This window comes from Oncorhynchus mykiss, chromosome 13 (genome assembly GCF_013265735.2).
Source record: "Oncorhynchus mykiss isolate Arlee chromosome 13, USDA_OmykA_1.1, whole genome shotgun sequence".
Classification (NCBI taxonomy): Eukaryota; Metazoa; Chordata; class Actinopteri; order Salmoniformes; family Salmonidae; genus Oncorhynchus; species Oncorhynchus mykiss.
The window spans coordinates 63,300,169-63,325,474 of NC_048577.1; the positions used below are offsets into that span (position 1 = coordinate 63,300,169).

Sequence of the window (25,306 nt, forward strand, 5' to 3'; positions counted from 1 at the left end):
ATATATTGTTTCGGTTTGCCCAGGCCTATAGGATAAATGAGCTTTCCCGCTCAGGACTAAATTCTCCTCAAGGCCATCTTGTGTGTTGAAAAAGAGGGCCGATACACTTGCCTCTCTCGTTTGAAGTCCTATGTCTGTTTTCTAGCAGAATTTGCCATGATAATGAGTTAGAGGCATGGCCTAGGAGGCCTAAGCAGGGACTACCTGCACTTTTCTGTTAAGAAATGGAAATTTTCTGTTGCAAAATGATTTACGTTGCATGCCCTAATGAACACATCCTAGGGCACCAACTGTCCTCCCAACAGATAACTAATCATGGGTTATCATTGACACATCCATCATTTCCTTATGAGGACATGGGAAGCATAGGACATTTTAGGCACGCTCACTGGTACTGAGGACTTCCAGTAGGAGGTAGCCCTGGTTACGTGGGATGCATTAATGTATGTCATCTGTTTAAAACGGGTCTGAGACAAGACAATGATGGGACTAATTAAAGGGATCTTTAAGCGCTCCTCCTCCAACACAGGTCACATCTCATTAAAGGGATCTTTCAGCGCTCCTCCTCCAACACAGGTCACATCTCATTAAAGGGATCTTTCACCACCATTCCTCTAACAGGTCACATCTCATTAAAGGGATCTTTCACCACCATTCCTCTAACAGGTCACATCTCATTAAAGGGATCTTTCACCACCATTCCTCTAACAGGTCACATCTCATTAAAGGGATCTTTCACCACCATTCCTCTAACAGGTCACATCTCATTAAAGGGATCTTTCACCACCATTCCTCTAACAGATCACATCTCATTAAAGGGATCTTTCAGCGCTCCTCCTCCAACACAGGTCACATCTCATTAAAGGGATCTTTCACCACCATTCCTCTAACAGATCACATCTCATTAAAGGGATCTTTCACCACCATTCCTCTAACAGGTCACATCTCATTAAAGGGATCTTTCACCACCATTCCTCTAACAGGTCACATCTCATTAAAGGGATCTTTCACCACCATTCCTCTAACAGGTCACATCTCATTAAAGGGATCTTTCACCACCATTCCTCTAACAGGTCACATCTCATTAAAGGGATCTTTCACCACCATTCCTCTAACAGGTCACATCTCATTAAAGGGATCTTTCACCACCATTCCTCTAACAGGTCACATCTCATTAAAGGGATCTTTCACCACCATTCCTCTAACAGGTCACATCTCATTAAAGGGATCTTTCACCACCATTCCTCTAACAGGTCACATCTCATTAAAGGGATCTTTCACCACCATTCCTCTAACAGGTCACATCTCATTAAAGGGATCTTTCACCACCATTCCTCTAACAGGTTACATCTCATTAAAGGGATCTTTCACCACCATTCCTCTAACAGGTCACATCTCATTAAAGGGATCTTTCACCACCATTCCTCTAACAGGTCATATCTCATTAAAGGGATCTTTCACCACCATTCCTCTAACAGGTCACATCTCAGTAAAGGGATCTTTCACCACCATTCCTCTAACAGGTCACATCTCAGTAAAGGGATCTTTCACCACCATTCCTCTAACAGGTCACATCTCAGTAAAGGGATCTTTCACCACCATTCCTCTAACAGGTCACATCTCATTAAAGGGATCTTTCACCACCATTCCTCTAACAGGTCACATCTCATTAACGCTGGGCTGCAGTGCTTAACACAGGTCATATCTCATTAACGCTGGGCTGCAGTGCTTAACACAGGTCATATCTCATTAACGCTGGGCTGCAGAGCCTAACACAGGTCATATCTCATTAACGCTGGGCTGCAGAGCCTAACACAGGTCATATCTCATTAACGCTGGGCTGCAGAGCTTAACACAGGTCATATCTCATTAACGCTGGGCTGCAGAGCCTAACACAGGTCATATCTTATTAACGCTGGGCTGCAGACCCTAACACAGGTCATATCTCATTAACGCTGGGCTGCAGAGCCTAACACAGGTCATATCTCATTAACGCTGGGCTGCAGAGCCTAACACAGGTCATATCTCATTAACGCTGGGCTGCAGAGCCTAACACAGGTCATATCTTATTAACGCTGGGCTGCAGAGCCTAACACAGGTCATATCTCATTAACGCTGGGCTGCAGAGCCTAACACAGGTCATATCTTATTAACGCTGGGCTGCAGTGCTTAACACAGGTCATATCTCATTAACGCTGGGCTGCAGTGCTTAACACAGGTCATATCTCATTAATGCTGGGCTGCAGTGCTTAACACAGGTCATATCTCATTAACGCTGGGCTGCAGAGCCTAACACAGGTCATATCTCATTAACGCTGGGCTGCAGAGCCTAACACAGGTCATATCTCATTAACGCTGGGCTGCAGAGCCTAACACAGGTCATATCTTATTAACGCTGGGCTGCAGAGCCTAACACAGGTCATATCTCATTAACGTTGGGCTGCAGAGCCTAACACAGGTCATATCTTATTAACGCTGGGCTGCAGAGCCTAACACAGGTCATATCTCATTAACGCTGGGCTGCAGTGCTTAACACAGGTCATATCTCATTAATGCTGGGCTGCAGAGCCTAACACAGGTCATATCTCATTAACGCTGGGCTGCAGAGCCTAACACAGGTCATATCTCATTAACGCTGGGCTGCAGAGCCTAACACAGGTCATATCTCATTAACGCTGGGCTGCAGAGCCTAACACAGGTCATATCTCATTAATGCTGGGCTGCAGAGCCTAACACAGGTCATATCTCATTAACGCTGGGCTGCAGAGCCTAACACAGGTCATATCTCATTAACGCTGGGCTGCAGAGCCTAACACAGGTCATATCTCATTAACGCTGGGCTGCAGAGCCTAACACAGGTCATATCTCATTAATGCTGGGCTGCAGAGCCTAACACAGGTCATATCTCATTAACGCTGGGCTGCAGAGCCTAACACAGGTCATATCTCATTAACGCTGGGCTGCAGAGCCTAACACAGGTCATATCTCATTAATGCTGGGCTGCAGACCCTAACACAGGTCATATCTCATTAACGCTGGGCTGCAGAGCCTAACACAGGTCATATCTCATTAACGCTGGGCTGCAGAGCCTAACACAGGTCATATCTCATTAACGCTGGGCTGCAGAGCCTAACACAGGTCATATCTCATTAACGCTGGGCTGCAGAGCCTAACACAGGTCATATCTCATTAATGCTGGGCTGCAGAGCCTAACACAGGTCATATCTCATTAACGCTGGGCTGCAGAGCCTAACACAGGTCATATCTCATTAACGCTGGGCTGCAGAGCCTAACACAGGTCATATCTTATTAATGCTGGGCTGCAGACCCTAACACAGGTCATATCTCATTAACGCTGGGCTGCAGAGCCTAACACAGGTCATATCTCATTAACGCTGGGCTGCAGAGCCTAACACAGGTCATATCTCATTAATGCTGGGCTGCAGACCCTAACACAGGTCATATCTCATTAACGCTGGGCTGCAGAGCCTAACACAGGTCATATCTCATTAATGCTGGGCTGCAGACCCTAACACAGGTCATATCTCATTAACGCTGGGCTGCAGAGCCTAACACAGGTCATATCTCATTAACGCTGGGCTGCAGAGCCTAACACAGGTCATATCTCATTAACGCTGGGCTGCAGAGCCTAACACAGGTCATATCTCATTAACGCTGGGCTGCAGAGCCTAACACAGGTCATATCTTATTAATGCTGGGCTGCAGACCCTAACACAGGTCATATCTCATTAACGCTGGGCTGCAGAGCCTAACACAGGTCATATCTCATTAACGCTGGGCTGCAGAGCCTAACACAGGTCATATCTCATTAATGCTGGGCTGCAGACCCTAACACAGGTCATATCTCATTAACGCTGGGCTGCAGAGCCTAACACAGGTCATATCTCATTAATGCTGGGCTGCAGACCCTAACACAGGTCATATCTCATTAACGCTGGGCTGCAGAGCCTAACACAGGTCATATCTCATTAACGCTGGGCTGCAGAGCCTAACACAGGTCATATCTCATTAACGCTGGGCTGCAGAGCCTAACACAGGTCATATCTCATTAAAGTATCTCATTGTTTTATACATTTTAATAAAGGTTAAATTAAAAAATTAAATGTCAAAGGGGACACGTCTCTATTGAAAATTCAGGCTAAGGTACAAAGATACAACACAAAGCTGTTTCAAAACATCTTTATTTTCAAATGTAGGTGAATTAAAAAAACTAAATCAAATCCAAAATTTCAATGGCAGGCAAGATGTCATGTAGAAATTCTTAATACAAAAAATAATGATAAAAATAAACCATATTTTCTGATATAACACTAAACCTAGTCTTGACTTAAAGAGGGACAGTTGCGCTCCTCCCCCACGAAGAGGACAGCGAATCCAACTTTGGGGGAAAGGGGCCTGTGAAAACACACAGCCTTATGGTCGGTGCTTTAAATACCTGGATGTTCACAGAGACTGGATCATACAGTAACCATCCAGCTGGATTCAGACTGGATCATACAGTAACCATCCAGCTGGATTCAGACTGGATCATACAGCAACCATCCAGCTGGATTCAGACTGGATCATACAGCAACCATCCAGCTGGATCATACAGCAACCATCCAGCTGGATTCAGACTGGATCATACAGCAACCATCCAGCTGGATTCAGACTGGATCATACAGTAACCATCCAGCTGGATTCAGACTGGATCATACAGCAACCATCCAGCTGGATTCAGACTGGATCATACAGCAACCATCCAGCTGGATTCAGACTGGATCATACAGCAACCATCCAGCTGGATTCAGACTGGATCATGCAGCAACCATCCAGCTGGATTCAGACTGAATCATACAGCAACCATCCACCTGGATTCAAGTGGGTTTGTTTTGCAGCTAGGCCAGTTTCAGTGGCTTCAACCACACTGCTAACAAGTCCGGGCTGAGGGAAGGTCTTCTTGATAAGAGGTGTTTGGGTAGTAAAGCCGTGTGCAAAGCTCCCCCAAAAACAGGTCACAAAACAGAGGTTACAGTGCATTTTTATACAAGCTCAGTCAGATCCAAGGTCCCTTCTTCGTTACTGGTGTAGGTGAACATTTTCCTGATTAAGTTGCACTATGACCCTTGGTCCTGTTCAGTAGGGAACACTGTAGTAAAACATTGTGAAATAAAATTTAAACAAATTATTTTTATGACCCTTGGTCCTGTTCAGTAGGGCACACTGTAGTAAAACATTGCGAAATAAAATTTAAACAAATTATTTTTATGGACAAGTCCAGGCATTCCCCCTTTTCAGTCCATTTGGTACCTAATAAACAAAACCCTGGATAGTTAAAGTAGGTGATTGTTAGCCCCCTGTAAAGTGCGGAAGCAAACAAATCCTCACAGTTATTGATTCACGTACAGTACACCGTAACCTTCATAGTGCAGATTTCATTCAGTATATGACTACCCAAACCCAGTAACCCCTACACAGACCCTAAACCCCAGTAACCCCTACACAGACCCTAAACCCCAGTAACTCCTACACAGACCCTAAACCCCAGTAACCCCTACACAAACCCTAAACCCCAGTAACCCCTACACAGACCCTAAACCCCAGGAACCCCTACACAGACCCAAAACCCCAGCAACCCCTACAAAGACACCAAACCCCAGTAACCCTGTACAGACACGAAGTTCCTGCAGCCCCTCCAATTTCACTCTCAAACATGGTACAAACCCAGACTGGTACTATGCAGCATGTAACCCAGACTGGTACTATGCAGCATATAACCCAGACTGGTACTATGCAGCATGTAACCCAGACTGGTACTATGCAGCATGTAACCCAGACTGGTACTATGCAGCATATAACCCAGACTGGTACTATGCAGCATATAACCCAGACTGGTACTATGCAACATGTAACCCAGACTGGTACTATGCAGCATATAACCCAGACTGGTACTATGCAGCATATAACCCAGACTGGTACTATGCAGCATATAACCCAGACTGGTACTATGCAGCATATAACCCAGACTGGTACTATGCAGCATATAACCCAGACTGGTACTATGCAACATGTAACCCAGACTGGTACTATGCAGCATATAACCCAGACTGGTACTATGCAGCATATAACCCAGACTGGTACTATGCAGCATATAACCCAGACTGGTACTATGCAGCATATAACCCAGACTGGTACTATGCAGCATATAACCCAGACTGGTACTATGCAGCATGTAACCCAGACTGGTACTATGCAGCATATAACCCAGACTGGTACTATGCAGCATATAACCCAGACTGGTACTATGCAGCATATAACCCAGACTGGTACTATGCAGCATATAACCCAGACTGGTACTATGCAGCATATAACCCAGACTGGTACTATGCAGCATGTAACCCAGACTGGTACTATGCAGCATATAACCCAGACTGGTACTATGCAGCATATAACCCAGACTGGTACTATGCAGCATATAACCCAGACTGGTACTATGCAGCATATAACCCAGACTGGTACTATGCAGCATATAACCCAGACTGGTACTATGCAGCATATAACCCAGACTGGTACTATGCAGCATGTAACCCAGACTGGTACTATGCAGCATATAACCCAGACTGGTACTATGCAGCATATAACCCAGACTGGTACTATGCAGCATGTAACCCAGACTGGTACTATGCAGCATATAACCCAGACTGGTACTATGCAGCATGTAACCCAGACTGGTACTATGCAGCATATAACCCAGACTGGTACTATGCAGCATATAACCCAGACTGGTACTATGCAGCATGTAACCCAGACTGGTACTATGCAGCATATAACCCAGACTGGTACTATGCAGCATATAACCCAGACTGGTACTATGCAGCATGTAACCCAGACTGGTACTATGCAGCATATAACCCAGACTGGTACTATGCAACATGTAACCCAGACTGGTACTATGCAACATGTAACCCAGACTGGTCTGGAACAACAAAAAAAGAGTCACAGGTCAGGATATTCCCAATTGGATCAAAGAGTTATTATTGCCAACAATATGAACAGGTTTCTTTTTACATTCTAAATGGATTGCCAAGTTTCAATAATAAAGCAGGCCTGGACTAGCTAGTCTCCATCCAACGATATGCAGACAGCATAGAGCTGCTGTGATGTTATGGAAACAGGAGATGTAGAGGGGTAGTAGAGCTGAGTGAGTGATCCACCATGTAATGCTCCGGGCATGCCCAGGTTGTGGTCGGTCCTCTCCTGCCCCAGAGGCATGGCTGGAATGGGGGGAAATCATCACGCATCTCTGGGGTGGCCTCGGCACTGCAGACTCTCAAAGTGGGCCTCTCGTAGGATGCGGTTGATTTGATGGTACGAGACCAGGTTAGTGGGGTCAGCTAGCTCTGAGGAGAGAGCCGAGCTGAGGGGACTACATGGGCCAGGGGCGTAGGGTTGGGCCCCACTGAGGCTGTCCACAGCACACTGGCTACTACTGCTGCTCCCCACCGCATGGTCCGGACTGCTAATCCCTCTGCTCTCACTGTTGGACAACTGGATGAGGAGATAGTGGCATTCAAGCATTAGCAAAAACACTACTGACTGACTATGGTTTCCTCATTCAGTGTCTGACGACCTGTTGACAATAACACACACAGTAGGTTAACCATTTTAACAACACGTCTAAAGTGTAACAGCGGTAGGCCCAATGGCACTGTTAGTGAAAGTACAGGAAGGGAAGGTAGGCCTAAGAGTAGGCTGACACTAGGCTGCCGTTACCCCTAGCTGACAATGTACTGTTGGGGGGATTCACACAATGTTGACAATGTAATGTCTCTTGTCACTGGCGCTCGTACGTACCTCAGAGTCCCAGGCATCCAGTCCCAGCTCAGGAGAGAGGGGGTTAGCTCCTCTGCTCGACCTTTTGGCCTTAGGCACCAGCTGGCCATTCTCCTCTTCCCCACCACTCCGCTGGCGTTTCCTTATAAGGGATTGAAAGACAAACGCATTAGAATCTAAGATACAATATACATGCCCGACGGTGCAAGTAGCATGCAGATAAATAATGCAACGAACTCACCTGTTTTCAGTTAACATGTATTGATTGTATTGTCCTAATGACAGGCCTTGCAGCTGGTTACGTGTCGTGGGCAATATAACGTTAGGCTGCAGTGACAAGTTGTTTGTCACAGTCCGTTTTCGGCCTAGGCTACTCACAGGTTGATTACAGCCCAGCAAGCTAATTAATTAACGATCTAGCGAGTGTCCCACACAGTTGTTACAAGCCTGCTAAAATACATAATGTTGGTATTTTAAGTGCCATGAAACCAGCGTGTCGAATATATAGCTAACTAACAAAGGGACATACACTTGGCTACCTCACCCAAACATGACATTTTAACTACTGTATTACCAGCTAAGCTGTTTAGCTAGAAACGACCAAACAGTCAAAGCACCAAATCAATAATATCATAATGGTATACCTGCTGTTTTCGAAGTCAAATCATGGCTAGCAAAACGACAGTTGACAGACTATAACTAAGCTAGCAAGACGGTCACGTTAGGTTGATAGCTATCTAAAGTTAGCTAAAATGTAAACAATGTAAGAGAAAGAAACCCGCCCTTACATTCGAGCTTTGAAGCTCAACGTTGCAAGAACCCAAACTATGCTGTCTAACGTTAACTTGCTAGCTACCGTAACGTTAGCCTTCTCGAATCACTGATCAAAACAACAAAAGGAGGTATCCTCGGTGTCGATAAGGGTCTCACAGGTCAGATTATCCTGCTAGACAATGCGATGTGTGGTAAAGAAAGACAAATATATTGATTGAAAGCTACATTTGAACAATATCGCCGGTATCAACGCCCTAACATCTATGTAGCTGGTTAGCTAGCTCACGAACCTCTGCTGTTTACATGACACCGCGACTGCGCAGTACAGACAGAACGTTGACAGGAGATACCACATGGTGTCGCTGTTTCCGGTACCGTCTACAGCCAGTACAGACACTCATACAATTATCGATACAATTTACAATATCTTATTGTTACATTTATGCATATTGTAACCAATTATATCAATATTATAACAGTGATTTCAATCAAAGTGATTGTATAGAATAAAACCCCGATTGTATTGTAAATTGCAGGCCATTAATATATTTTTAAAGAGATAACCCTAAAATATTATGATATTATACCAGGTACAAGGGTTCCCTGTATAATATGTATTACATTTGACCTTATGATAGGCATAGTGATTATTGTACTCTTGAAGAACCCGGAAGTTTAGAGCCGGGTGTAAAAGGCTAGCCAACCAGTGACGTAAAAACGCCTCCGCGAGTGACTCAAGCGGAGGAAAGAGGTGAACAAGATTAGTAGGGATTCACGGCATCAACAACGCTGTAGTATATAAAGGAATATCAAAATGGGTAACACCGATTCTAAACTGAACTTCAGGAAAGCAGTGATACAGCTGACAACCAAAACACAGGTTGGGTACCTTTGAAATATTTATTATAGGCCAACGCTGAGAAATAGGAAAATATTTGAGTATAAATAGCGATCACAGAAAGAGCGCTATAGCTGGTTGTATATCACTAGGAAGGATAAGAGCTCTATTGGAAAACAAAAGATAGGGTCTGCATATAGTCCGTCGATGTTTAATGCATAGGTCTATATTGAGATATTTCTTTAAAAAAAATATTGTCCCGCACGTCATGAAATGCTTGGCGTATTTGATCATGCGTTTTGTTAGGTTATAATCAAATCCCCCGCAATGATAGCAGTGACACGCTACTGTTTTAAAACTCTCATATGATTTATCCTGTCCTATTGTTATTCCGGCGTGTTTCTATTTCGCATTAGGTTTCTGTGTTATATGAAAAGTGGGCTCATAAACCTTTACCATATCCAAACACCCCGCTGTTTAATAGTCAGTGTCTATTCACTGTCTGCATGATCATAACGCCCTTCTGCAGACCTTATCATCGACGACATGAGAAACAGGCAGCATAGTTTTTAGCCAAGTAGACTACTTGTTGTTTAAAATGTTTTTTTTATTTATTTGGATTCTTATAGATCACCGGTAACGCATATCTTATTCGATGGTCAAATGACGTAGGGGTCCTTTCTCCCACCGCACACAGATGTGGCAGGTGTACTGTTATGTGCAGAGATTAGAGCAGCTCATATTTCCTGTTGTTGTATAGACTAACAGCAATTAGGAAGAGATAGGTTGTTATGTTGCCCCATCTGCTAACTTGTGTTGACATGAAACCTAGTTATTAGAATGAGGTGACATTATTCTCATGATATGTTTATTTCTATTATTCTAGCCCTCTTGCTCCAATCTGATATATTTGTTGATTCTGAATGCATTTGTTGTGTGATTTGATATTCATTATATTACATTACCCTATTGCTTTCTATGACACTGTTATACATGCTGTTTTTACACCCAATGTAATAGGTTATCATTAGTCAGATTGGAGCAAGCCTAGACGAGCCCAATGGGTGGTGGGAAATGTAGTCTAAAAGCAGATACATGCATTTTCCACAGCCAGTGGAGGCCACAGACGATGCCTTCTGGGACCAGTTCTGGGCTGACACTGCCACCACTGTGCAGGATGTGTTTGCCCTGGTGCCAGCCGCAGAGATCCGAGCTGTTCGGGAGGAGTCTCCCTCCAATCTGGCAACCCTCTGCTATAAGGTAGAAGGATGATGATGAGGAGGATGTTATGGAAGAGGAACTGCACTGGGTTTCTCAGACACAGATTAAGCCTATACTCATGGACTGAAAACATCTTTCAATAGAGATTCTCCACTGAGAATGTTTTTTAGAACTGGACTAGGTTTAATCTGTCTGGGAAACCGACAAAAAACTGTTAGATACTGCACTCTAAGACTAAACACATTTATTTTAGGTACTGGATGCAAGCTGTACTAACATCCAATGCATTCCACAGAGATATTGTTCTGAAACAGCTTTTATTGAGTAGCTGGCTGACTGGCAGAGGTGTCTGTCAGGGAGTCAGGGCCCGCTGCTCCTGGATGCAGGAAAGAAGCAAGGCGTCCTCCCTTCCCGTCTCTGACTCGCTGCTTCCTTTATAAACTGCCTATCAGAAACAAAACAGACCTACTGTTGGGGCTGGGGGCTCTCTAATGGAACAGGACAGACTGTTGGGGCTGGGGGGCTCTCTAATGGAACTATCAGAATCAAAACACACCTACTGTTGGGGCTGGGGGCTCTCTAATGGAACAGGACAGACTGTTGGGGCTGGGGGGCTCTCTAATGGAACTATCAGAAACAAAACAGACCTACTGTTGGGGCTGGGGGCTCTCTAATGGAACAGGACAGACTGTTGGGGCTGGGGGGCTCTCTAATGGAACAGGACAGACTGTTGGGGCTGGGGGGCTCTCTAATGAAACTATCAGAAACAAAACAGACCTACTGTTGGGGCTGGGGGGCTCTCTAATGGAACTATCAGAAACAAAACAGACCTACTGTTGGGGCTGGGGGGCTCTCTAATGGAACAGGACAGACTGTTGGGGCTGGGGGGCTCTCTAATGGAACTATCAGAAACAAAACAGACCTACTGTTGGGGCTGGGGGCTCTCTAATGGAACAGGACAGACTGTTGGGGCTGGGGGGCTCTCTAATGGAACTATCAGAAACAAAACAGACCTACTGTTGGTGCTGGGGGCTCTCTAATGGAACAGGACAGACTGTTGGGGCTGGGGGGCTCTCTAATGGAACTATCAGAAACAAAACAGACCTACTGTTGGGGCTGGGGGCTCTCTAATGGAACAGGACAGACTGTTGGGGCTGGGGGGCTCTCTAATGGAACTATCAGAAACAAAACAGACCTACTGTTGGGGCTGGGGGCTCTCTAATGGAACAGGACAGACTGTTGGGGCTGGGGGGCTCTCTAATGGAACTATCAGAAACAAAACAGACCTACTGTTGGGGCTGGGGGGCTCTCTAATGGAACTATCAGAAACAAAACAGACCTACTGTTGGGGCTGGGGGGCTCTCTAATGGAACAGGACAGACTGTTGGGGCTGGGGGGCTCTCTAATGGAACTATCAGAAACAAAACAGACCTACTGTTGGTGCTGGGGGGCTCTCTAATAGAACATGACAGACTGTTGGGGCTGGGGGGCTCTCTAATGGAACTATCAGAAACAAAACAGACCTACTGTTGGGGCTGGGGGCTCTCTAATGGAACAGGACAGACTGTTGGGGCTGGGGGGCTCTCTAATGGAACTATCAGAAACAAAACAGACCTACTGTTGGGGCTGGGGGCTCTCTAATGGAACAGGACAGACTGTTGGGGCTGGGGGCTCTCTAATGGAACTATCAGAAACAAAACAGACCTACTGTTGGGGCTGGGGGCTCTCTAATGGAACAGGACAGACTGGTGGGGCTGGGGGGCTCTCTAATGGAACAGGACAGACTGTTGGGGCTGGGGGGCTCTCTAATGGAACTATCAGAAACAAAACAGACCTACTGTTGGGGCTGGGGGGCTCTCTAATGGAACAGGACAGACTGTTGGGGCTGGGGGGCTCTCTAATGGAACTATCAGAAACAAAACAGACCTACTGTTGGGGCTGGGGGGCTCTCTAATGGAACTATCAGAAACAATACAGACAGACTGTTGGGGCTGGGGGCTCTCTAATGGAACAGGACAGACTGTTGGGGCTGGGGGGCTCTCTAATGGAACAGGACAGACTGTTGGGGCTGGGGGGCTCTCTAATAGAACTATCAGAAACAAAACAGACCTACTGTTGGGGCTGGGGGCTCTCTAATGGAACTATCAGAAACAAAACAGACCTACTGTTGGGGCTGGGGGCTCTCTAATGGAACAGGACAGACTGTTGGGGCTGGGGGGCTCTCTAATGGAACAGGACAGACTGTTGGGGCTGGGGGGCTCTCTAATAGAACTATCAGAAACAAAACAGACCTACTGTTGGGGCTGGGGGGGCTCTCTAATGGAACAGGACAGACTGTTGGGGCTGGGGGGCTCTCTAATGGAACAGGACAGACTGTTGGGGCTGGGGGGCTCTCTAATGAAACTATCAGAAACAAAACAGACCTACTGTTGGGGCTGGGGGGCTCTCTAATGGAACAGGACAGACTGTTGGGGCTGGGGGGCTCTCTAATGGAACTATCAGAAACAAAACAGACCTACTGTTGGTGCTGGGGGGCTCTCTAATAGAACATGACAGACTGTTGGGGCTGGGGGGCTCTCTAATGGAACTATCAGAAACAAAACAGACCTACTGTTGGGGACTGGGGGGCTCTCTAATGGAACAGGACAGACTGTTGGGGCTGGGGGGCTCTCTAATGGAACAGGACAGACTGTTGGGGCTGGGGGGCTCTCTAATGGAACAGGACAGACTGTTGGGGCTGGGGGGCTCTCTAATGGAACTATCAGAAACAAAACAGACCTACTGTTGGTGCTGGGGGGCTCTCTAATAGAACATGACAGACTGTTGGTGCTGGGGGGCTCTCTAATGGAACTATCAGAAACAAAACAGACCTACTGTTGGGGCTGGGGGGCTCTCTAATGGAACTATCAGAAACAAAACAGACCTACTGTTGGGGCTGGGGGCTCTCTAATGGAACAGGACAGACTGTTGGGGCTGGGGGGCTCTCTAATGGAACAGGACAGACTGTTGGTGCTGGGGGGCTCTCTAATAGAACATGACAGACTGTTGGGGCTGGGGGGCTCTCTAATGGAACTATCAGAAACAAAACAGACCTACTGTTGGGGCTGGGGGCTCTCTAATGGAACAGGACAGACTGTTGGGGCTGGGGGGCTCTCTAATGGAACTATCAGAAACAAAACAGACCTACTGTTGGGGCTGGGGGCTCTCTAATGGAACAGGACAGACTGTTGGGGCTGGGGGGCTCTCTAATGGAACTATCAGAAACAAAACAGACCTACTGTTGGTGCTGGGGGGCTCTCTAATGGAACAGGACAGACTGTTGGGGCTGGGGGGCTCTCTAATGGAACATGACAGACTGTTGGGGCTGGGGGACTCTCTAATGGAACTATCAGAAACAAAACAGACCTACTGTTGGTGCTGGGGGGCTCTCTAATGGAACAGGACAGACTGTTGGGGCTGGGGGGCTCTCTAATGGAACAGGACAGACTGTTGGGGCTGGGGGGCTCTCTAATGGAACTATCAGAAACAAAACAGACCTACTGTTGGGGCTGGGGGGCTCTCTAATGGAACAGGACAGACTGTTGGGGCTGGGGGGCTCTCTAATGGAACTATCAGAAACAAAACAGACCTACTGTTGGGGCTGGGGGGCTCTCTAATGGAACAGGACAGACTGTTGGGGCTGGGGGGCTCTCTAATGGAACTATCATAAACAAAACAGACCTACTGTTGGGGCTGGGGGGCTCTCTAATGGAACTATCAGAAACAAAACAGACCTACTGTTGGTGCTGGGGGGCTCTCTAATAGAACAGGACAGACTGTTGGGGCTGGGGGGCTCTCTAATGGAACTATCAGAAACAAAACAGACCTACTGTTGGGGCTGGGGGGCTCTCTAATGGAACAGGACAGACTGTTGGGGCTGGGGGGCTCTCTAATGGAACTATCAGAAACAAAACACACCTACTGTTGGTGCTGGGGGGCTCTCTAATGGAACAGGACAGACTGTTGGGGCTGGGGGGCTCTCTAATGGAACTATCAGAAACAAAACAGACCTACTGTTGGTGCTGGGGGGCTCTCTAATAGAACATGACAGACTGTTGGGGACTGGGGGGGCTCTCTAATGGAACATGACAGACTGTTGGGGACTGGGGGGGCTCTCTAATGGAACATGACAGACTGTTGGGGCTGGGGGGCTCTCTAATGGAACATGACAGACTGTTGGTGTTGGGGGCTCTCTAATGGAACATGACAGACTGTTGGGGACTGGGGGGCTCTCTAATGGAACATGACAGACTGTTGGGGACTGGGGGGGCTCTCTAATGGAACATGACAGACTGTTGGGGCTGGGGGGCTCTCTAATAGAACATGACAGACTGTTGGGGACTGGGGGGGCTCTCTAATGGAACATGACAGACTGTTGGGGACTGGGGGGGCTCTCTAATGGAACATGACAGACTGTTGGGGCTGGGGGGCTCTCTAATGGAACATGACAGACTGTTGGGGACTGGGGGGCTCTCTAATAGAACATGACAGACTGTTGGGGACTGGGGGGGCTCTCTAATGGAACATGACAGACTGTTGGGGCTGGGGGGCTCTCTAATGGAACATGACAGACTGTTGGGGACTGGGGGGCTCTCTAATGGAACATGACAGACTGTTGGGGACTGGGGGGGGGCTCTCTAATGGAACAGGACAGACTGTTGGGGACTGGGGGGCTCTCTAATGGAACATGACAGACTGTTGGGGACTGGTGGGCTCTCTAATGGAACATGACAGACTGTTGGTGTTGGGGGCTCTCTAATGGAACATGACAGACTGTTGGTGCTGGGGGGCTCTCTAATGGAACAGGACACACTGGCTGGCAACGTTCTTATCTCTTGCTCGCTAGCTAGCCAACTACGGCTAACTTATAGTCACATCAAAAAGTGCAGCCAGAATAACAGCAAAGTAGCTGCATTTGCATTTGTTTAAGCTGTTTTCTAGTGACATTTAATTGGAAACATCCATAGCAATAAGCTAATGATGCGCAATTTCACCTGGCATAGAAAATGTGCTCACTCGTCATGACACTGTTGTTCAGAGGAGTGAGCCAACAACACAGCTAACACAATCACATCAAACTAAAGCTGGAAGGACTGCAAACTAGCTGCACTTCATTTTGTTTGACCTGTTTTCAATTGCCATTTCTTTGTATATATCTATAAAAATGATGCTGATTCATGATTTTGACTGGCTGAGAAACGTTGCCTGCCTGTCTGTCTCGTCCCGACTCCCGACACGTTCATTACAGTGGGACAACTGGAGATCGAATTTGAATAAAGAAACAATGTTTCAAATGTCAGACAGACAACAAGGTTTATACAAATCTACACTGTTGAAAACTAAATGTTAGTCTTAAAGAAATGTGAGATAACTTCTAGATGCTTTTTATAGTAGAGATCAAGGAGATACATTGCTTGGCTGGGCTGATGAGACAGTGGATTGCACAGTCAGATAGAACAGAGTAAATAGGCATTTTAACGTCAGATTTAGCCGGTAGTAACTTGTGGAATAGACACCGGCTAGAATGCGGTTTTAACCAATCAGCATTCAGGATTAGACCCACCCATTGTATAATGTCTGTGTTCTGTAACATCATGTCAGTGTTCTGTAACATCATGTCAGTGTTCTGTAACATCATAGCAGTGTTCTGTAACATCATGGCTGTATTCTGTAACATCATGGCTGTGTTCTGTAACATCATGGCAGTGTTCTGTAACATCATGGCTGTGTTCTGTAACATCATGGCAGTGTTCTGTAACATCATGGCTGTGTTCTGTAACATCATGGCTGTGTTCTGTAGGCACAGCATGAAAGAAAACAGAGTGGAACAGAGAGGTACTACCAGAAAATGACCAATCCCCCAGGCCATATCTCTCCCCCAGGCCATCACTCCCCCATGCCGTATTTATAACACCAAGGCCATCTCTCCCCCAGGCCATATCTCTCCACCAGGCCATCTCTCCCCCAGGCCATATCTCTCCACCAGGCCATCTCTCCCCCAGGTCGTATTTATAATACCAAGGCCATCTATCCCCAAGGCCATATCTCTCCAGCAGGCCATCTCTCCCCCAGGTCGTATTTATAACACCAAGGCCATCTCTCCCCCAGGCCATATCTCTCCACCAGGCCATCTCTCCCCCAGGTCATATTTATAACACCAAGGCCATCTCTCCCCCAGGCCATATCTCTCCAGCAGGCCATCTCTCCCCCAGGTCGTATTTATAACACTAAGGCCATCTCTCCCCCAGGCCTTATCTCTCCACCAGGCCATCTCTCCCCCAGGCCATATCTATAACACCAAGGCCATCTCTCCCCCAGGCCATATCTCTCCACCAGGCCATCTGTCCCCCAGGCCATATCTCTCCACCAGGCCATCGCTCCCCAAGGCCATATCTCTCCACCAGGCCATCTCTCCCCCAGACCGTATTTATAACACCAAGGCCATCTTTCCCCCAGGCCATATCTCTCCCCCAGGCCATCTCTCCCCCAGGCCATATCTCTCCACCAGGCCATCTCTCCACCAGGCCATCTCTCCCTAAGGCCACCTCTCCCCCAGGCTGTATTTATAACACCATGGCCATCTCTCCTCCAGGCCATCTCTCCCCCAGGCTGTATTTATAACACCAAGGCCATCTCTCCACCAGGCCATCACTCCCCCAGGCCGTATTTATAACACCAAGGCCATCTCTCCCCCAGGCCATATCTCTCCACCAGGCCATCTCTCCCCCAGGCCATATCTCTCCCCCAGGCCATCTCTCCCCCAGGCCATATTTATAACACCAAGGCCATCTCTCCCCCAGGCCATTTCTCTCCACCAGGCCATCTCTCCCCCAGGCCATATCTCTCCACCAGGCCATCGCTCCCCAAGGCCATATCTCTCCACCAGGCCATCTCTCCTCCAGGCCATATCTCTCCTCCAGGTCATATCTCTCCCCCAGGCCATATCTCTCCACCAGGCCATCTCTCCCCCAGGCCATATCTTTCCCCCAGGTCATATCTCTCCCCCAGGCCATCTCTCCCCCAGGCCATATCTCTCCACCAGGCCATCTCTCCACCAGGTCGTATTTATAACACCAAGGCCATCTCTCCCCCAGGCCATCTCTCCCCCAGGTCGTATTTATAACACCAAGGCCATCTCTCCCCCAGGCTGTATTTATAACACCAAGGCCATCTCTCCCCCAGGCCGTAGAGAAGCTGGTGCAGGCAGCAGAGTCAGGATGCCCCTCGGAGAAGGAGAAACAGATTGTTCTGAACTGTAGTCGTATGCTGACCCGCATCCTCCCCTACATCTTTGAGGACCAAGACTGGAGGGGCTTCTTCTGGTCCACGGTGCCTGGTGCTGGAAGAGCTGTGGTGAGTGTAGGGACCTCTTCTGGTCCACTGTGCCTGGTGCTGGAAGAGCTGTGGGGAGTGGGCGGTGGGTGTGTGGGAGTAAAACATAGGAGTATACTGTGTGTAGATTTGGCTAGGGTTTGAGAAACACTTACAGCACAGATGTAAGATCTTAATTTGATCACCCTGTTGCAGAATAACTTTTTTGCAATGCAGTAAATGTTTTATTTTTAGTGTATTTGTGGTTTAAAAAGGCTTTGCAAATTTCTGACTTGATTTTCCCTTATGAAAATTATATCAACCCTTACAAACATGTCCATTAATTATGATCCACATAATAAATCACATTTCCTGTTGCTGCAGGATTATGTTCCTGCTGTAGTAAACTGGCTCAAATGACCGTAAACCCTTATTACAATCGGGCGGCGTGATTTCATTTGCGCAGTGCTTTTGCACTATGAAAATGTTGCCCGCAGTGAGATTTGAAATGATAATCCCTATGGCTGCAGATCAGTGTAGGCTAACCTCTTATTGCAGCAAACACCCACATACTGTAGCTGCTGCAAGCACCAGTGTGTTGTCCCATATTCCACAGATACTAGCCTGGTCTCAGATCTGGGACCAGGCTAGACAGACTCTACCCACTGTTCCATTTTACAAACGCTTCATGGAAGATGTTAGTAAAAAATACCAGTCCTGTTAATGTGTCATCTCAACATGAATGAGTCTTAGATGTCTGTAGTCCCTGCACTGCAGCCAAGTGAGACTGGTGGATATGTGGGAGGAAATTGGCTTCGATTGACAACAAAACAAATGAAATACTTCATTCATTTGACTAATTAGTTTCCTCATTCCAGTAGATGGTAATGTTTCACCCACAGTACACCATGGTTGTGTCGTCATTTGAGCACACAACCATTTCTTATTGGACAAGTGTAGGTAGTCCCTGGCAGTTCTTCCATCAGCTGCCTAATGAACACAACACAGAAATACATCATGATGCTGAGAGAAGAACACATCTCCCAGGTGCATATTCTACCTCTCTTACATTTGTTTCTTCCTACATGGGAAGATAAGAGGAACTAGACTCCTAAAAGTTCAGTACAACTCTAGTTCCTCATTAGACAATCAGAAATGTCAGGATGCTTTGGCAAACAACTCATTCCGAAGTTTCTGGGTTTACTTTTCATCAGAATGAAAATAACATGAAAATGAAAGTCATTGTCAGTGCTGTTACCGAAGATGTTTCTGTTCGCTATAGAGGGTAACAAAGTGTAGAGTGGTTTAATGTTGTCCCCTCATCCTCCTGCCCCCCACCCTCTCATCCTCCTGTCACCTCATCCTCCTGCCTCCCACCCTCTCATCCTCCTGTCCCTCCCATCCTCCTGTCCCCCCCCACGCTCCCATCCTCCTGCCCCCCACCCTCTCATCCTCCTGTCCCTCCCATCCTCCTGTCTCCCACGCTCCTGTCCCCCACACTCCCATCCTCCTGTCCCCCCATTCTCCTGCCCCCCACCCTCTCATCCTCCTGTCCCTCCCATCCTCCTGCCCCCCATCCTCCTGTCCCCTCCATCCTCCTGTCCACCCCATCCTCCTGTCCACTCCATCCTCCTGTCCACTCCATCCTCCTGTCCACCCCATCCTCCTGTCCCTCCCATCCTCCTGTCCACTCCATCCTCCTGTGCCCCCATCCTCCTGTCCACTCCATCCTCCTGTCCCCTCCATTCTCCTGTCCCCCATCCTCCTGTCCCCTCCATCCTCCTGTCCACTCTATTCTCCTGTCCCCTCCATCCTCCTGTCCACTCCATCCTCCTGTCCCCTCCATTCTCCTGTCCCCCATCCTCCTGTCCCCTCCATCCTCTTGTCCACCCCATCCTCCTGTCCACTCCATCCTCCTGTCCCCTGTCCTCCTTCACAGACAGATGAGATGGATGATGATGGAGCTCGTCCACTGGCTGAGTCTCTGCTCCTGGCCATGGCCGACCTGCTCTTCTGTCCTGACTTCACTGTGAACAGCCACCGGAGAGGACCTGTGAGTACTCTCATCGGATCCAGTGCTTATTCATTTTGATTGAACCTTTATTTTAGCAGGGAGTCCCATTGAGACCAAGGTCTCTTTTGCAAGGGAGCCCTGCAGCTTAACAATTACACAACAATTACCCAATCACAGCAGCATAGGAAATACACCAAGAAAACACAAAAACACAAAACACAATGATAAAAAACAACCACATTCCTCAGTAAAGAGGTCTTGAAGTGGGGCGCTGAGAAAAATGTTTGTCTTGTGAGTGAAAACTTGAACCTTGGGAGAATTTTGTGCAACTTCCCGCTCGCGTTTTTATTTTTTTATTTTACCTTTATTTAACTAGGCAAGTCAGTTAAGAACAAATTCTTATTTTCAATGACGGCCTAGGAACAGTGGGTTAACTGCCTGTTCAGGGGCAGAACGACAGATTTGTACCTTGTCAGCTCAGTTTACAGTGAACATTAAGCCTGTACCCTTACAGTTTTAAACAGTAACCAATACGCTGTGCCCTTACAGTTGTAGACGGTAGCCAATAGGCTGTACCCTTACAGTTGTAGACGGTAGCCAATAGGCTGTACCCTCACAGTTGTAGACGGTAGCCAATAGGCTGTACCCTTACAGTTTTAGACGGTAGCCAATAGGCTGTACCCTTACAGTTTTAGACAGTAACCAATAGGCTGTTCCCTTACAGTTTTAAACAGTAACCAATAGGCTGTGCCCTTACAGTTGTAGACGGTAGCCAATAGGCTGTACCCTTACAGTTGTAGACGGTAGCCAATAGGCTGTACCCTTACAGTTTTAGACGGTAGCCAATAGGCTGTACCCTTACAGTTTTAGACGGTAGCCAATAGGCTGTACCCTTACAGTTTTAGACGGTAGCCAATAGGCTGTACCCTTACCGTTTTAATGGAGCAAATCCCATAACATCACATGGAAATAGCTTTTGATTTATATGATACAGCCTACAGTAGCCTGTAGGTGGTGTTCAATACAGACCTACATTGCATGAAACTTTAAAAAAACGTTTTTACATTATGAAGGGCTTAACATTAATTTATAATTTGTATTTTCTGTAACACCATGCGCCAAGGTGACTGTAAATTGCAAATAACCACTTTACGAAATAAAATGAATGAAAGAATATAAAGAAACGTGCACACAAGCGCGGCTCTGATCTGAACTGATCTGAAAAGCGCATTCGCTCGCGGGTGGTTGAAAGACCGCTGGTGGGCTGCCAATAGAATTCTACTCTCCGTTGCGCTCAGGCTCTGCCTACAATAAAATCACATACTCAATCTTGCAAAGTTAGATTTGTATCGGTTTGCTGCATTGACAATGGGCTGATATAATGTTGATTCGATCACAGAAAAATCGCTGATCTATATTGTGCAAACTAATGGGGCGAACTCACTGAAGTTCAATTTCTCGCGTCTCTACACTGTCTGGCATTTCTTCTGCAAAGCAGTCCTGGAGGAGGTGGGCGGCAACTGAGTCACACAGCACCGTGCTCTACCACCTGAGCCACAAGGCACCGTGCTCTACCAACTGAGCCACAAGGCACCGTGCTCTACCAACTGAACCACACAGCACCATGCTCTACCAACTTAGCCACACAGCACCGTGCGCTACCAACCGAACCACACAGCACCGTGCTCTACCAACTGAGCCACACAGCACCATGCTCTACCAACTGAACCACACAGCACCGTGCTCTACCAACTGAGCCACACAGCACCGTGCTCTACCAACTGAGCCACACAGCACCGTGCTCTACCAACTGAACCACACAGCACCGTGCTCTACCACCTGAACCACACAGCACCGTGCTCTACCAACTGAACCACACAGCACCGTGCTCTACCACCTGAACCACACAGCACCGTGCTCTACCAACTGAACCACACAGCACCGTGCTCTACCAACTGAGCCACACAGCACCGTGCTCTACCAACTGAGCCACACAGCACCGTGCTCTACCAACTGAACCACATGGCACCGTGCTCTACCACCTGAACCACACAGCACCGTGCTCTACCAACTGAGCCACACAGCACCGTGCTCTACCAACTGAACCACATGGCACCGTGCTCTACCAACTGAACCACACAGCACCGTGCTCTACCAACTGAACCACACAGCACCGTGCTCTACCAACTGAGCCACACAGCACTGTGCTCTACCACCTGAACCACATGGCACCATGCTCTACCAACTGAACCACACCACACCATGCTCTACCAACTGAACCACACAGCACCGTGCTCTACCAACTGAACCACATGGCACCGTGCTCTACCAACTGAACCACATGGCACCATGCTCTACCAACTGAACCACACAGCACCGTGCTCTACCAACTGAACCACACAGCACCGTGCTCTACCAACTGAACCACACAGCACCGTGCTCTACCAACTGAACCACATGGCACCGTGCTCTACCAACTGAACCACACAGCACCGTGCTCTACCAACTGAACCACACAGCACTGTGCTCTACCAACTGAACCACACAGCACCGTGCTCTACCAACTGAACCACATGGCACCATGCTCTACCACCTGAACCACACGGCACCATAGCACCTTAGGTCTCTCTGTGAAATTGTGCACTGACTCGTTGTTAGCTTCATATGATGTATTCATTGCTTTAGATGACTGAACAGTGATGTGATGGTGTACGGAGCAGTAGTAGCTCTCTCCCAGTAGTTATTGGGATTGATGGTCCCATGATGATGTCACCATCCTACAGGACTCTGTGGAGGACATGCAGACCATAGACAGCTGTGAGTATATCTGGGAGGCAGGGGTGGGGTTCGCCCAGTCCCCCCCACTCAACTACATCCACGACCTCAACAGGTGAGTCACAGTGATGATCACAGTTCTGATGATCGTCTTTCTATCCCCCCTCTCTCACTCTCTCTCTCTCTCTCTCTCTCTCTCTCTACCCCCACTATCTCTCTCTCTCTCCCTCTACCCCCACCATCTCTTACTCTCTCACTCTCTCTCTCTACCCCCACTCTCTCTCTCTCTCTCTCTCGCTCTACCCCCACTCTCTTGCTCTACCCCCACCATCTCTTACTCTCTCTCTCTCTCTCTACCCCCACTCTCTCTCTCTCTCTCTCTCTCTCTCTCTCTCTACCCCCACTCTCTCGCTCTACCCCCACCATCTCTTACTCTCTCTCTACCCCCACTCTCTCTCTCTCTCTCGCTCTACCCCCACTCTCTCGCTCTACCCCCACCATCTCTTACTCTCTCTCTCTCTCTCTACCCCCACTCTCTCTCTCTCTCTCTCGCTCTACCCCCACTCTCTCGCTCTACCCCCACCATCTCTTACTCTCTCTCTCTCTCTCTACCCCACTATCTCTCTCTCTCCCTCTACCCCCACCATCTCTTACTCTCTCCCTCTCTCTCTATCCCCACTCGCTCTCTCTACCCCCACTCTCTCTCTCTATCTCTTGCTCTACCCCCACTCTCTCGCTCTACCCCCACTCTCTCTCTCTCCCCCCCCCCCCCCCTTCAATTCAATTTCAATTCAATTTATGGGATTTATTGGCATGGGAAACCAAGTGAAATAGATAATAAACCAAAATGAAATAAACAATAAGAAATATACAGTAAACATTACACTCACAAAGTTCCAAAAAGAATAAAGACTTTACAAATGTCATATTATGTCTATATACAGTGTTGTAATGATGTGCAAATAGTTAAAGTACAAAAGGGAAAATAAATAAACATAAATATAGGTTGTAATGACAATGATGTTTGTTCTTCACTAGTTGACATTTTCTTAAGGCAACATGTCACAAATCTTGCTGCTGTGATAACACACTGTGGTATTTCACCCAATAGATATGGGAGTTTATCAAAATTGATTTGTTTATGAATTCTTTGTGGGTCTGTGTAATCTGAGGGAAATGTGTGTCTCTAATATGGTCATAAATTTGACAGGATTTTAGGAAGTGCAGCTCAGTTTCCACCTCATTTTGTGGGCAGTGTGCACATAGCCTGTCTTCTCTTGAGAGCCATGTCTGCCTTCGGCTGTCTTTCTCAATAGCAAGACAATGCTCACTGAGTCTGTACATAGTCAAAGAATTGCTTAATTTTGGGCCAGTCACCTGCCACTGTGTACTTTCTGTGTAGGGCCAAATAGCATTCAAGTTTACTCTGTTTTTTTGTAAATTCTTCCCAATGTGTCAAGTAATTATCTTTTTGTTTTCTCATGATTTGGTTGGGTCAAATTGTGTTGCGCTCTCTCTCTCTCTCTCTCTCTCTCTCTCTCTCTCTACCCCCACTATCTCTCTCTCTCCCCCACAGTGAACCTCTCTCTATGTATGATTTTCACCACTCAGGACGGAGCTGCTGAGGCTGCTGCTAACCTGTTTCTCTGAGGCCATGTACCTCCCTCCCTCCTCAGACAACACCATCCTCAACCCCTGGGTCAGCTTCTTCTGCTCCACAGAAAACAGGTGAGGTGCACACACACACACACACACACACCACATAATTTCCCCCTAACAATAACTGACACAAGTGATTATTTCCCTCCGTCCACCTACCTCAGGCATGCCCTGCCTCTCTTCACCTCCCTGGTAAACGTGGTGTGTGCCTACGACCCGGTGGGCTATGGCATCCCTTACAATCACCTGCTCTTCTCCGACTACCGGGAGCAGCTGGTGGAGCAAGCCGTGCAGATCCTCATCGTCACCCTGGAGCACGATGGAGGAGGGCTGGCCCACCGACCCCCCTCTCCCTCCAGCATGGAGGACCAGGATGTAAGGCCTGGACCCTTCTGTACAGGGGGAGAGTGATGCTGTGTGTGTGTGTGTGTCTCTCTGTCTGTGTGTCTCTCACATTTAATTCAACATACATTGTGTTAACATTCACCTGTAGAGACCAGGGGTCTGTCATGATACATTGTGTTAACATTCACCTGTAGAGACCAGGGGCCTGTCATGATACATTGTGTTAACATTCACCTGTAGAGACCAGGGGTCTGTCATGATACATTGTGTTAACATTCACCTGTAGAGACCAGGGGTCTGTCATGATACATTGTGTTAACATTCACCTTCAGAGACCAGGGGTCTGTCATGATACATTGTGTTAACATTCACCTGTAGAGACCAGGGGTCTGTCATGATACATTGTGTTAACATTCACCTGTAGAGACCAGGGGTCTGTCATGATACATTGTGTTAACATTCACCTTCAGAGACCAGGGGTCTGTCATGATACATTG

The 25,306-nt window shown here is 47.5% G+C and overlaps 3 protein-coding genes across 4 annotated transcripts in view; 2 read left to right on the plus strand and 1 right to left on the minus strand.

The window, feature by feature from the left end:
* LOC118938099 overlaps positions 1–7,150 on the plus strand; it is a 52,445-nt gene extending 45,295 nt beyond the window's left edge. Inside the window, exons 2-3 of the mRNA XM_036939776.1 lie at positions 5,549–5,732; positions 5,787–7,150. Coding sequence (XP_036795671.1) covers positions 5,549–5,732; positions 5,787–7,116 — 1,514 coding nt within the window. The 3' untranslated portion in view covers positions 7,117–7,150. The remainder of the gene's footprint in view (positions 1–5,548; positions 5,733–5,786) is intronic.
* Positions 7,013–8,976, minus strand: LOC110517310. Of its 2 annotated transcripts, none has more exons than XM_021595432.2 (3): positions 8,622–8,976; positions 7,855–7,975; positions 7,013–7,548 (listed from the first exon to the last, which is right to left on the minus strand). In XM_021595432.2, coding segments are annotated over exons 1-3 (378 nt in total). In that variant the 5' UTR covers positions 8,624–8,976; the 3' UTR covers positions 7,013–7,293. The 2 variants fall into 2 exon arrangements, with proteins under 2 accessions (XP_021451107.1, XP_036797759.1); XM_036941864.1 differs by having other exon boundaries at positions 8,075–8,970.
* Positions 8,977–9,327: 351 nt separating this feature from the next.
* The window catches only part of hid1a (HID1 domain containing a), a 38,724-nt gene continuing 22,745 nt past the window's right edge, over positions 9,328–25,306 (plus strand). The window contains exons 1-7 of the mRNA XM_036941865.1: positions 9,328–9,487; positions 10,556–10,705; positions 17,888–18,058; positions 19,956–20,069; positions 22,814–22,920; positions 24,417–24,533; positions 24,629–24,839. Coding sequence (XP_036797760.1) covers positions 9,422–9,487; positions 10,556–10,705; positions 17,888–18,058; positions 19,956–20,069; positions 22,814–22,920; positions 24,417–24,533; positions 24,629–24,839 — 936 coding nt within the window. The 5' untranslated portion in view covers positions 9,328–9,421. The remainder of the gene's footprint in view (positions 9,488–10,555; positions 10,706–17,887; positions 18,059–19,955; positions 20,070–22,813; positions 22,921–24,416; positions 24,534–24,628; positions 24,840–25,306) is intronic.

Bases quoted from the DNA above. Each gene is read 5' to 3' on its own strand.
- LOC110517310 (XM_036941864.1), bottom strand. The intron at 7,549-7,854 runs GTACGTACGAGC...CTCCTCATCCAG, and splicing joins TGGATGCCTGGGACTCTGAG to TTGTCCAACAGTGAGAGCAG.